Raw genomic sequence first — 13670 nt, 5'->3', positions numbered from 1 at the left:
AACCTTGTGTGAATGCTCTGAAAAGCTAATCATTTGCATATCACAGCATCTTTATCCTGTCGGTTAAATTTCGCGTCTGTAACACATCATCTTCATGGTGTAGCAATTTTAATGGCCAGTAGTATATATTTCACATAAAGATTGTGAAGATGAAATTGGAGAGATCTGAACATACCAGAGGCTTACCAGTAATTGCTTTTCATGCAAACCATTCATGACTGGAAGACAAAAAGGAGGAAGTGACCACTGTACACAAAGTACCCTCTGCCACACACTGCAAGATGGCCAACGGAATATAGATCCCTCGATGTATGAAGAGTATGTTCCCCAGAAAAGCAACAGACATAAAAACATTCAGGGTAGTGAGATTATACACGAGTATAAATGGACTTTTATTATTTTCGTAGAAGGTAATAGTGAACAGAAGTGTTGAGTCGCAGACAGGCACAACAAAAAGAATGCTTTGTTTTGATGATGATGATGTTTGGTTTGTGGGGCGCTCAACTGCGTGGTTATCAGCGCCCGTATAATTTCCCAACCTTTGCTCAGTCCAATTTCGCCACTTTCCTGGATGATGATGAAATGATAAGGACAACACAAACACCCAGTCATCTCGAGGCAAGTGAAAATCCCTGACCCCGCCGGGAATCGAACCCGGGACCCCGTGCTCGGGAAGCGAGAACACTACCGCGAGACCACGAGCGGCGGACGAATGCTTTGTTTTGTGGTGCCTGTTTGTGACTCAACATCCCTGCTATATGGTGAGTAGCACTCTACCATTTTCATAAAATCAAGTGATATGTTAATGTTCAGTGACAGTAATAAATGCTCACGATGTTCCTGTGGACATTGATTGTTACAATTCATCTTTGGGCGCATTTCATTACTTTTACGAAATCCATCAGTTCCATTACCTTGTACCGTGTATTTTATTTTCAGTGATTCATATTGTCACCTCATAACTGTATTTTCAGTGGCAATGCCACAGCAGTAATGGTGCTGGCACACACTTTGCAGTGATTCACATAATGTTAATAAGAATGACACAAAACTGAGAGAGCTACAATTCTTTATTACACATATATGTACATATATTTTACAAAAGAGAGGCTTCACTTAATTTATACAATTTTTGTGGACACGTCTAAAACACTACAAAAAGTTTCGTGGTGCAAGTCGGAATGCTAATGTTAGATAAATTATAGTGTATTCCGCATTGAAAATTACTTGTGCCGTGCCTGTAAATTATTTCTCAATAGTTTCGAAACAGTGATAACGTAGTGAATTCGAGGCTCCGAAAACGACTGCCGCTCCCACAGTTTGGGAGAACTGCAGTACTACTCAATATATTCGACAGTGTGGTGGCAGTCTGTCTGCCCTTCACATTGCCGTAGACTGAGGCAGGCGTTGTTCCTCTGCCGAATCAAATAAATTAACTTAGATTAAGGTTTGCAGCAAGGCTGAAAACTGACACACACGTATACACACACACAGTCATCTTCCTCCCGGAGTCGCCGCGGCGCCCGCTCACTTCTCCTTGTTGAGCGCCTGGATGAAGTCTTCTAGCTTCTCCTGGATCTGCCGCACTCTCTCTGTGGCAGACAAAAGAGGCTGTCATAATGCAATTTACTGTCGCTACTCACACCATATACTAAGTCAACTTGCTCTAAATGTAGAAAAATGCAAGTTAGTTCAGATGTGTAGGAAAAACATTCCCGTAATGGTCAATACAGTCACATCGGTTAGGTACAGCTGAACCTGATTTATATGTATCTCTGTTTTGTCTAATTCTTGATATGAATATAATAGAGGGAAACATTCCACGTGGGAAAAATATATCTAAAAACAAAGATGATGTAACTTACCAAACGAAAGCATTGGTATGTTGATAGAGACACTAACAAACACAAACACACACACAAAATTCAAGCTTTCACAACCCATGGTTGCTTCATTGTGAAAGCTTGAATTTTGTGTGTGTGTTTGTGTTTGTTAGTGTCTCTAACATACCAACGCTTTCGTTTGGTTGTTTTTAGATATATTGTCTAATTCTTATTTATAATTGAGGTTTTGTCAGTCCCAGAATAATATAATTTAAAAGTGTGTCAGTTAATCCTTGTATGTACGTATGTATGTATGTAGAGGTTATAATAGAAGGAAACATTCCACGAAGGAAAAATATACCTAAAAACAAAGATGATGTGACTTACCAAATGAAAGTGCTGGCAGGTCGACCTGCCAGCACTTTCATTTGGTAAGTCACATCATCTTTGTTTTTAGGTATGTATGTATGTAGAGAATTATTACGTAATTCACTGTTATACAGAGTAAATTCCAATGAAATAAATTGATTTTTGCATAACTGTAATGAGCACTGATGTTCTAAAAGAAGCCCTGTGATATTTTCCATAACACTGTTGATGCATACAGCGAGTGGATGGCACCGTGGAGGCAAGGGACAAGGACGTGGTTAACCAGAGCAGGCAGCACTGAAACAAAGACACTCCTGGCACTGTCGTTTTCAATATAAGAATTTCTTTACTGGTTATAATTGATTCATTGGAAAAGGAATGGACAAGGTACAGGGACACAGTACTAGAAGTGGCTAAAGAATGTCTTCGAACAGTAGTGTGTAAAAGTAGGATGAAGCAAACAGCTTGGTGGAATGATACAGTCAAGGCAGCCTGTAAAAGGAAAAAGAAGGCGTATCAAAAATGGCTACATACCAGAACCCAGGTAGACAGAGAAAGTTATGTTGAAGAAAGAAACAAAGCCAAACAGATAATTGCAGCATCCAAGAAGAAATCGTGGGAAGACTTTGGAAACAGGTTGGAGACTATGGGTCAAGCTGCTGGAAAACCATTCTGGAGTGTAATTAGCAGTCTTCAAAAGGGAGGTAAGAAGGAAATGACAAGTATTTTGGACAGGTCAGGAAAACTGCTGGTGAATCCTGTGGATGCCTTGGGCAGATGAAGGGAATATTTTGAAGAGCTGCTCAACGTAGGTGAAAATGCGATCAGTAATGTTTCAGATTTCGAGGTAGAATGCGATAGGAATGATGATGGAAATAGGATCACATTTGAGGAAGTGGAAAAAATGGTCAATAGATTGCAGTGCAATAAAGCGCCTGGGGTGGATGAAATTAAGTCGGAACTCATCAAATACAGTGGAATGTCAGGTCTTAAATGGCTACACAGGATAATTGAAATGGCCTGGGAGTCGGGACAGGTTCCATCAGACTGGACAAAAGCAGTAATCACACCAATCTTTAAACATGGAAACAGAAAAGATTGTAACAACTACAGAGGTATCTCTTTAATCAGTGTTGTGGGTAAAATCTTCTCAGGTATTGTTGAAAGGAAAGTGCGAGTATTAGTTGAGGACCAATTGGATGAAAATCAGTGTGGGTTTAGGCCTCTTAGAGGTTGTCAGGACCATATCTTTAGCTTACGGCAAATAATGGAGAAGTGTTATGAGTGGAACAGGGAATTGTATCTATGCTTTATAGATCTAGAAAAGGCATATGACCTCCTAGGAGGAAGTTATTGTCTGTTCTACAAGATTATGGAATAGGAGGCAAACTTTTGCAAGCAATTAAAGGTCTTTACATGGATAGTCAGGCAGCAGTTAGAGTTGACGGTAAATTGAGTTCGTGGTTCAGAGTAGTTTCAGGGGTAAGACAAGGCTGCAACCTGTCTCCACTGTTGTTCATATTATTTATGGATCATATGTTGAAAACAATAGACTGGCTGTGTGAGATTAAGATATGTGAACACAAAATAAGCAGTCTTGCATATGCGGATGACTTAGTTGTGATGGCAGATTCTATTGAAAGTAATATTTCAGAGCTAGATCAGAAATGTAAGGACTATGGTATGAAGATTAGCATCTCCAAAACGAAAGTAATGTCAGTGGGAAAGAGAGATAAACGGATTGAGTGCCAAATAGGAGGAACAAAGTTAGAACAGGTGGACGGTTTCAAGTACTTAGGATGCATATTCTCACAGGATGGCAACATAGTGAAAGAACTGGAAGCGAGGTGTAGCAAAGCTAATGCAGTGAGCGCTAGGCTACGATCTACTCTCTTCTGCAAGAAGGAAGTCAGTACCAAGACTGAGTTATCTGTGCACCGTTCAATCTTTCGACCAACTTTGTTGTATGGGAGCGAAAGTTGGGTGGATTCAGGTTACCTTATCAACAAGGTTGAGGTTACGGATATGAAAGTAGCTAGGATGATTGCAGGTACTAGTAGATGGGAACAATGGCAGGAGGGTGTCCACAATGAGGAAATCAAAGAAAAACTGGGAATGAACTCTATAGATGTAGCAGTCAGGGCGAACAGGCTTAGATGGTGGGGTCATGTTACACGCATGGGAGAAGCAAGGTTACCCAAGAGACTCATGGGTTCAGCAGTAGAGGGTAGGAGGAGTCGGGGCAGACCGAGGAGAAGGTACCTGGATTTGGTTAAGAATGATTTTGAAGTAATAGGCTTAACATCAGAAGAGGCACCAAAGTTAGCACTGAATAGGGGATCATGGAGGAATTATGATGATGTTATAATTGAGAAGTTAAAAATTTTGTGCTGCATTTACTGCCGAACAGTGGTTCTATCTTTCCGTAGCTTTTGATCAGCCGTGGAGAACAGAAAAATGAAAAGTTACACAATTTCTGGCAAATCAAAAGTTATGGACGATGCCACGGTGCAACACTGGATTGATGAGGTCCTGCAGGGTATCTGAAGGGATTATCGACCTCAAAATATTTACAACTGTGACGAGACCAGCCTATCCCACAGTCTGCTTCCTAGTAGAACATTAGCTGATCAGGGCGGCTCGTGGCACGGAGGAAGAAAAGTAAACTTTTTTTAGAGTTGTTCACACCCTGAATGCAGATAGATTTGACAAACTTCCCCCACTTGTGACAGGAAAATCTATGAATCCGAGGTGTTTCAAAGATGTAAAGATGAAACCTGGGGAATATAAATCCAGCAGAAATTCTTGGAAGCTTCTGATTTTAATGGAACAGTGGTTAAAGAAAGTGGACCTTAGAACAAAAAAGAAAGAAAAGAGGATTTTCCTCCTCATGGATCAATGTACAGCACATCCCCACAAGTAGTTTTGGAAAACGCTTGATTGGAATTTTTCCCTCCAAACTGTACCACTGTTCTAAACCCCACTTGATATGGACAGTACTGCAAATCTCAAAGCGCATTCTAGAAAAACACTGGTTCAACATTTGAAAGTACTGACTGATGCAGAAAATGAAAATCTCTCCACTAACTTACTACAGTAAGCCATGGAATTTATTTTGACCGTCTGGCAGCTGGTGTCATCCACAGCCAACAACGGAAGAGACTGCTGCTGCTGCTGCTGATGATGATGATGATGATGGCAGCGACGGTGAAGTCGAGTCCAGTAGTGAGCTAGCTCTACTGGAGGGTACAGATTTTGACAGTTTTGTACATTTTGATGATAATCTTGCCACGTGTGAGGAACTACATGATGAGGAGATTATTGCCGACGTGTGCCAACAGTGCGGTGACGATCGAGACGGGGGACCAGCTTCGAGCGACAGTGACGGAAGTGACGACTTGAATCTTGAAATACCTAATTTGGGTGAAGTGTTAAGTGCAGTTGATGTATGCAGGTGCTAAATCACTGTGAAAAGTTGTAGTGAAAAAGCTCTGAATTCATTAATAAAGTTTGCAAAATGAGGTCTATACACTTAATACAAGAAAAGTGAAACAAGCCAAACTATCTGATTTCTTTAATGTAGGAACACGTTAAAAATTATGCATCTTTTTCTTTAATACAGTATCAAATCACAACACAGTATCTAATTTCTCTAAAGCAGAACTGTGTAAAATTTTCTTCTTTCAATACTGTATTCTATTGTTTGCATAGTTTACATATGTGGGCCCATTGTATGACCTTTCTTTTTCTCATGTTAGGGTCTCTCAAAATTCTACATTTTTCAGAATTCCCCAACTTTTCCAGGTAACTTCCTCGAGAATTCCAATTTTCCAGGCAAACCGCCATGTTATACTAGCTACTTCAAAAATGCTCTGTTCCTATCAGTCACCTCGTAGGAAAGGAACAACGAGTGAAGGAGAGGAGGGAGGGGCGGTACTCACTGAGCTCCTCGGCCAGCGTGACGCGCCTCCCGGTCAGCAGCTTCTCCTTCTTCTCCTGGTCCTGGCTGTACTCCTCCAGCACTTCCTTGATCTCCTTGTCTAGCCTCCGTGCTGCGTGTGGACAGAGATTCCCAGTTATTTCTCAAAAGCTAATATGTGTGAGTAAACACAGTAAAGCAAAGCTATCACCTGGAAGGTCCGTATGAGCCCGACAGTGCTGCGGTAGGCACAATTAAAGCTTTCGGCCATTAAGGCCTTTGTCAGCAGTAGACACACACACACACACACACACACACACACACACACACAAATGCAACTTGCACACATATCTGCAGTCTCAGAGAGCTGAGACCACACTCACTCTCACCTGTGAGACTGCAGATGTGTGTGCAAGTTGCATTTGTGTGTGTGTGTGTGTGTGTGTGTGTGTGTGTGTGTGTGTGTGTGTGTGTGAATCTTTTTGTTGTGCCTATCGCGACTCAGCATCTCCGCTATATGGTGAGTAGCAACTTTCCTTCTCTGATATTGTTACATTCCATCCTGGATTTTCCATTGTTTAATATTCAACTAATTTATAAATAAAACATTCAAAAGTGTTAACACAATGTTAGTGAGAATGCCCTACAGATACCAATTAATTTTGGAAGAGGAAAAAAACTTAAAATACATTTAAAAATATGTTCCCTATTCTTTCAATTAATGTTTTAAGTATTATGGTTTGGAATGTTTTATTTATAAATTTTTGTCTGTATTGAATTTTAAGTCATTAGTACATGTAGGGAGCTCACTTTAAAGCTACACACATTTTAAACCAATCACATATTTTAAAAGATTTAATATAAAGTTTTAGTATAAAACAGTCAACTGGTAGTACTGCTAAGCACTTTGTAACAAGTTACTCTGTAGCTACAAGATTTGGTATATTACACAATTTTTGTATTGTAATTACATAAAAAGGTTTGGGCTTTGAAACATTATAAACGCAAGATTAGAGCTGAACATTAAAAAAAAAAAAAAAAAAAAAAAAAAAAAAAAAAAAAAAAAAAAATCAAGGTGAGAGACATTACCCGAAACTTGTCATTTTGAAACAGAAACAGCACTTGGGAGACAGAAATCAGGCCTATTTTGTGGTATATGTTCATAAAAAGCAAGGTACGATGGATGCTTCCCCACAGTTGGCAGCATGACTAAATTTGCTGCCCACTTGCCACTACCCTCCCCATATTGAGGCGTGCTATTGTCACAGTACCCCATTGTAACCTTCTGAAATTGTCAATTTAAGTCTGTATGCGCTCAAGCATTTTCTGTTTGACATAAGGGGACCAGAAGAAACAATAAGCTGATAAATGAGTGAACATAGATGGTGAAACATTTTGCTTCCCTGTTTTATTCTGTCAGACAAACAACTGTTTGACATACCACCAGTTGGGAATTTCACAATGAAAAAATGATGTGATACTTCCATTTTTTAACTTACTCTTATTTATTCCATTGACGATTTAATCCAAGCAACTTTTGGTACACCATTTGCCACTAAATTTTCTTTCCCAGTGTAGAACACTGTTTTAATTTGCCAGGTAGTTTTAGTAAGTATTTCTCAGGTCCTTTAGGTCCTTTAAATCGATGCTTGTGGCATGCCCAGTGCAACTACAGTGATCACATTCTTGCAAGTGGTTCTCAGAATGAACCACTTTTCTATTCGTCTCTGAACACCCAAACAGCTGCTCGCCTGTTGTACAAATATTCACAAGTTTTGCCTCCCGTTTCAGTTTTCTACATGGATTTTGCAGTTCCTTACAGCAGCTGACATATGTTACTTCATGAGCTTCTGTTGAAATAGTCCTGAATCTATCAAGACTAGATGACGGCTAACTTTTCAAAATGCATAATGTCAGAAAACATATAATTTTCAGGAGAAAAAAAAAAATTATACAAAAGCATTTTATTATTTTTTCGAATTTTACACAAAATACACAGTTAGGGCTATTGATGAAAGAGTGTTTATTATAACACTGGTTGCCTGTTTCTTCATTCAAGATATGAGGACTTTTGGGGTGGAGCAAATGCAGTTTGTTGTGTTTTGTGGTATGTCAGCTATTACGGACATCAATTTCATTAGTTTGTAACAACACACCCAACAATGTTGTAATACTAAAAATGAATGACAAAGGCCTTTTTGGCCGAAAGCTTTCTTGGTTGTTTTTCGTTGTTCCCGTCTGCGACTCAGCATTGCCACTATATGGTGAGTAGCAATCTATACTTTTCATAATACTGTCATTATTTCATGCTGGATTTTCCATTGTTTGAAACTGAATACATTTTGGTCAAGTTGGCGAGTTAAAAGTTTTCACTTCAGTCCACCGCTCTTACATTGTAGCCAACATCGCTTAACCCTTGAGCGAGTGTGCCACCTGCAAATCAAATTGTTTTGCCCCATTCCACTCTTGTTTCACAATTGTGAGCCCATCCCTATTTCTTCATTATTGCTTCAGCTAACACAGTGATAAATTGTGTTGTCGTATGTCGAAGTAAGCAGCAGAATATAAAATAAATAGTGAGCTAGTGAGAAAAAAATTTACATTGCGTGGAAGAAAATGCCCCAGATTCCGAGATAGCACCGCAATCCCACAATGAGGCAGCTGTCTACAAGATAATTCGTAACTGCATATGCGGTTGGCTGGGATCTGATGCAACTGCACTGTTAAAGGGGTTATTACTATGGGGTAACACCCGTCTGTAGCAACCAAATGATATTAATGAAAATTTATTTCATTACAATTTAATTAAACAGTGGTTTAGCTCATCTTATGTAAGTTTATTTTATCATTGTTTATTTAAACTAAGATAAAACAATGATTTTGCTCATACATGTTTACCTCGGAACCATAGAGACTGCTACTCTTTACATGTGTACAAAGTACGCCATGTGCCCATTTGTGTTATGACAAACGGTGGGCACACTTGAAGGATAATAACACAAAATAAAATAAACAGATGGACTTTATAGAATTTGATCCATTCATAGTACAAGACAAAATGCTATTTGTTTTCATTTGTTACTTTTGAAAGCTTGTTTTGAAGGTTGTAAAATGCATTTTAACAAGATCTGATTGTAGAAGTGTGTAGAGCAGGATTTCATATCAAACTCAATTTTGTCCACCAGTGGACATTAGGCATTTTGAAAAGTTGCGGCTCAGATGTGTGTGGCAGTTAAATGTTTGTGCAACACAGAACCTACTGCACTCTCTGATGTGCCTAATGATGCCTCTCTCTCAGGCGTTGATCATCACGGATCACTTCACGCACAATGTAAATGTTTTCTGAAATGATAACCGACTTTGGACGACCATCACAGAACTTGATGTTGGTAGAAGCAACATCACAATGCCAATGTACAAACCCGCAGGTTCGAATCCTGCCTCGGGCATGGATGTGTGATGTCCTTAGGTTAGTTAGGTTTAATTAGTTCTAAGTTCTAGGCGACTGATGACCTCAGAAGTTAAGTCGCATAGTACTCAGAGCCATTTGAACCAATTGTAAACAGTCTTTTCTGCACATGATTCATTACCAAAATCCAAACAGCGATTCAAGGCATTTTTATGGACTCAGATCTTTCTGAAAACCATGAAAAAATATCTAACATAGATCTTCATATTAAGTTTCAATTTTTTCACAACAGTGTTTCTAGAATCACTCACTGTGAAAGAAAATAATTCACCCAATTTGAGCTTATTTTGTTAACAACACACATACAATAATTACATGAAATACACTACTGGCCATAAAATTGCTACACCACGAAGATGATGTGCTACAGATGCGAAATTTAACCGACAGGAAGAAGATGCTGTGATATGCAAATGATTAGCTTTTCAGAGCATTCACTCAAGGTTGGCGCCAGTGGTGACACCTACAACATGCTGACATGAGGAAAGTTTCCAACCGATTCCTCATACACAAACAGCAGTTGACCGGCGTTGCCTGGTGAAACGTTGTTGTGATGCCTCGTGTAAGGAGGAGAAATGCGTACCATCATGTTTCAGACTTTGATAAAGGTCGGATTGTAGCCTACCGCAATTGCGGTTTATCGTATCACGTCACTGCTGCACGCATTGGTCGAGATCCAATGACTGTTAGTAGAATATGGAATCTGTGGATTCAGGAAGGTAATACGGAACGCCGTGCTGGATCCCAACGGCCTCGTATCACTAGCAGTCGAGATAACAGGCATCTTATCTGCACGGCTGTAACGGATCGTGCAGCCACGTCTCGATCCCTGAGTCAACAGATGGGGACGTTTGCAAGACAACAACCATCTGCACGAACAGTTTGATGACGTTTGCAGCAGCACAGACTATCAGTTCGGAAACTGTGGCTGCGGGTAGCGTTGATGCTGCATCACCGACAGGAGCACCTGCGATGGTGTACCCGACGACGAACCTGGGTGCATGAAGCAAAACGCCATTTTTTCGGATGAATCCAGGTTCTGTTTACAGCATCGTGACGGTCGCATCCGTGTTTGGCGAAATTGCTGTGAATGCACATTGGAAGTGTGTATTCGTCATCGCCATACTGGCGTATCACCTGGCGTGATGGTATGGGGTGCTGTCAGTTACATGTCTCGGTCACCTCTTGTTCGCATTGACGGCACTTTGAACAGTGGAAGTTACATTTCAGATGTGTTACGACCCGTGGCTCTACCCTTCATTCGATCCCTGCGAAACCCAACATTTCAGCTGGAAAATGCACGACCGCATGTTGCAGGTCCTGTACATGCCTTTCTCGATACAGAAAATGTTCGACTGCTGCCCTGGCCAGCACATTCTCCAGATCTCTCAGTATGGAAAACGTCCGGTCAATGGTGGCCGAGCAACTGGCTCGTCACAATACGCCAATCACTACTCTTGATGAACTGTGGTATTGTGTTGAAGCTGCATGGGCAGCTGTACCTGTACACGCCATCCCAAGCTCTGTTTGACTCAATGCCCAGGCCAGAGGTGGTTGTTCTGGGTACTGATGTCTCAAGATCTATGCACCCAAATTTCATGAAAATGTAATCACATGACAGTTCTAGCGTAATATATTTGTCCAATGAATACCCGCTTATCATCTATATTGGTTAGCAGTTTTAATGGCCAGTAGTGTAGATGGTTTCTTATTCGTGCCTTATTTCACTAAACTTTATTATTTGCAGCATAGTTTTCATACTGCTGATGATAATATTACATTTGATGCTTACGGAAACATTTCCTTTAAAGAAGTATTAGTGACTTACTACAAACGCTAATGCCTTGAAGGCGAAATTTTCAGTTTGTGGTGAGAAGATGTGTACTGTAAAATCTCTGTCTCTTTTCTTTCCATGGAAAACAGACACTGGAATTCCCCCCACCCCCACCCTTACTTGCTCACAGTACAAAGGCACTGATTATTTATTCATATTTTGTGTGTGTTATTGATCCCTTTATGCTCTCACAATATTTTGTTTATTAATTTTCTTATCAGCATTCTGCTAACAATGTACTAACTGATTTCACAACCGAGTAGCTTCAGCTCACGGAATCCCACAGAAACTGACAAATAAGAAATGAAATGAAACAAGAGGTGCGTACCTTCCCTGTTCATGACCTGCTGCCTGAGAGCGTTGGCCGTCACCTTCAGCATCTGCTGGATCCTCCAGAAGAGCACCACGTCCGCACAGTCCACCTGCAACACAGCACACACTCAGTTGCCACCCGTACTCTGAAGCGGTTGTCTGTTTCTTCTCGTATCTGATGACAGCAGCTTGCCAAAATACATAATTTCCCATTGACGAGGAAAAATAAAATGCAGGTATAACCAGCAACCAGCCATTCTTAATCCTGCTGTTACCTTCAAGTCAACAAAACTCAAGCAGGAGTTCATTCTTTCATAACATTTTTATATTTAAACCCTTGCACCTGAAACAGGCCGACTTTATTTTTCAAACAATGGAAAAGTGCAGGATAAAATAATATATATGCACACACACACACACACACACACACACACACACACACAAAAACTGCACAGACACCGGTGACCACAGCTGGGCAGACTGGGAAGGGAGGAGGGCGGACTGCACCCAGACACAACATCTGTGTGTGTGTGTGTGTGTGTGTGTGTGTGTGTGTGTGTGTGTGTGTGCGCGCGCGCCCTTGTTTGTTTGTTCTATTTCAGGAGAACTTTTTTGATCTAAAGCTTCCCTTATGATAGCTTAATTTGTTACATCTGTGTCCCTTTGGTCTACGCAACCTGGATGTTTAAAAATTCACAACCTGTGCAAACAAATGTAATAAAATTTTATTTCACCACCTCTGAGATATGTACATAATGTTTTTTTTATATAACAATGCATATCGTTGCTTGCTTATTGCCCGCATCTCGTGGTCGTGCGGTAGCGTTCTCGCTTCCCACGCCCGGGTTCCCGGGTTCGATTCCTGGCGGGGTCATGGATTTTCTCTGCCTCGTGATGGCTGGGTGTTGTGTGCTGTCCTTAGGTTAGTTAGCTTTAAGTAGTTCTAAGTTCTAGGGGACTTATGACCACAGCAGTTGAGTCCCATAGTGCTCAGAGCCATTTGAACCATTTTGCTTGCTTATTGTTGAAATATGTGAACTTACACAACAACACAGCTTGATTATTACATTCAAACTATCAAAACATTATCACTATCAGTGATATTTCAGCAACTGTATGGTGTGGAACAGTTAACATATCTATTGTAGTAGCTTTTGTGTGGTGATCATAACAAAACAGTTTCTTCCTGATGAATGGCTGAAAGAATTAGTAAATGCATATGACAGTGAGGAGATGATCTTTACAGAAGAAAATCAAACAAGTGATGGCAGCTTTCAAGCTACATCTGAATCAGAAGACACTTTAGAGACTGATACCTCACACGGCAACATGCAAGTGGTTCTGCCAAATGACAAAAATGTCATGTGGAACTTAGGACCTTTCCCACAGCAACAAAATGGAACAGCATCCAGTCCTAACATTATAAAACAGACTTCTTGTCCAACAATATATGCTATATCCAGTGTAAGTGATAAAAAAATTCTCTTTTCAAGCTCTTACGGATGAAAGTAGTCAGAACAGTGTTGTGGGAATGGCTAATATTGAGGGTAAAAAAATTTCATGGTGACAGCGGGAAAGAATGAGATCAAATTACACTTGAAACCTGTATTGGTTTATGTTGATGGCCAAAGTGTATAAATTGTACATTGTATTCAGAAACAGAGCCATCCTTCCGTCATAATGCCATGGAAGTGGTTCTGTTGCATCTCACATGTGATATAGTTTGATGACAAGCCCGGTCGAAGGGCAAATAAATTAGCACCTATATGAGTGCTGTGGGAGAAAGTGGAAATATTTTCAAAACTATATAATCCTATCACAAATCAAACAATGGAAAATCCAGGATGGAATGTAACAATAAAAGAGAAGGAAAGTTGCTACTCACCATATAGTGGAGATGGTGAGCTGTGATAGGCACAATAAAAAGATTCACACAATCATAGC

At 40.3% G+C, this 13670-nt stretch overlaps 1 protein-coding gene across 1 annotated transcript; it reads right to left on the bottom strand.

The window, feature by feature from the left end:
* Positions 1 to 1052: 1052 nt before the first annotated feature.
* On the bottom strand, positions 1053 to 11857 carry LOC126143490 (dynamin-like 120 kDa protein, mitochondrial). The gene is made up of 3 exons (XM_049915409.1): positions 11743 to 11857; positions 6134 to 6244; positions 1053 to 1592 (listed from the first exon to the last, which is right to left on the bottom strand). Exons 1-3 carry the CDS (start codon positions 11792 to 11794, stop codon positions 1528 to 1530), a joined length of 228 nt encoding a protein of 75 aa, XP_049771366.1. The 5' UTR covers positions 11795 to 11857; the 3' UTR covers positions 1053 to 1527.
* Between the last annotated feature and the right edge of the window lie 1813 nt (positions 11858 to 13670).

This window comes from Schistocerca cancellata, unplaced genomic scaffold, assembly GCF_023864275.1.
Source record: "Schistocerca cancellata isolate TAMUIC-IGC-003103 unplaced genomic scaffold, iqSchCanc2.1 HiC_scaffold_809, whole genome shotgun sequence".
Taxonomy (NCBI): Eukaryota; Metazoa; Arthropoda; class Insecta; order Orthoptera; family Acrididae; genus Schistocerca; species Schistocerca cancellata.
The sequence above is the reverse complement of the archived record's forward strand: the minus strand, read 5'-3'. Positions and strand labels throughout refer to the sequence as shown.

What these genes read in the sequence shown, in the direction of transcription:
- LOC126143490 (XM_049915409.1), bottom strand. Translation starts at nt 11,794, where the DNA reads ATGCTGAAGGTGACGGCCAACGCTCTCAGGCAGCAGGTCATGAACAGG. An exon ending in GCAGGTCATGAACAGGGAAG is followed by an intron (nt 6,245 to 11,742) that starts GTACGCACCTCT and finishes GTCCACACGCAG; the next exon opens with CACGGAGGCTAGACAAGGAG. An exon ending in CACGCTGGCCGAGGAGCTCA is followed by an intron (nt 1,593 to 6,133) that starts GTGAGTACCGCC and finishes TGTCTGCCACAG; the next exon opens with AGAGAGTGCGGCAGATCCAG.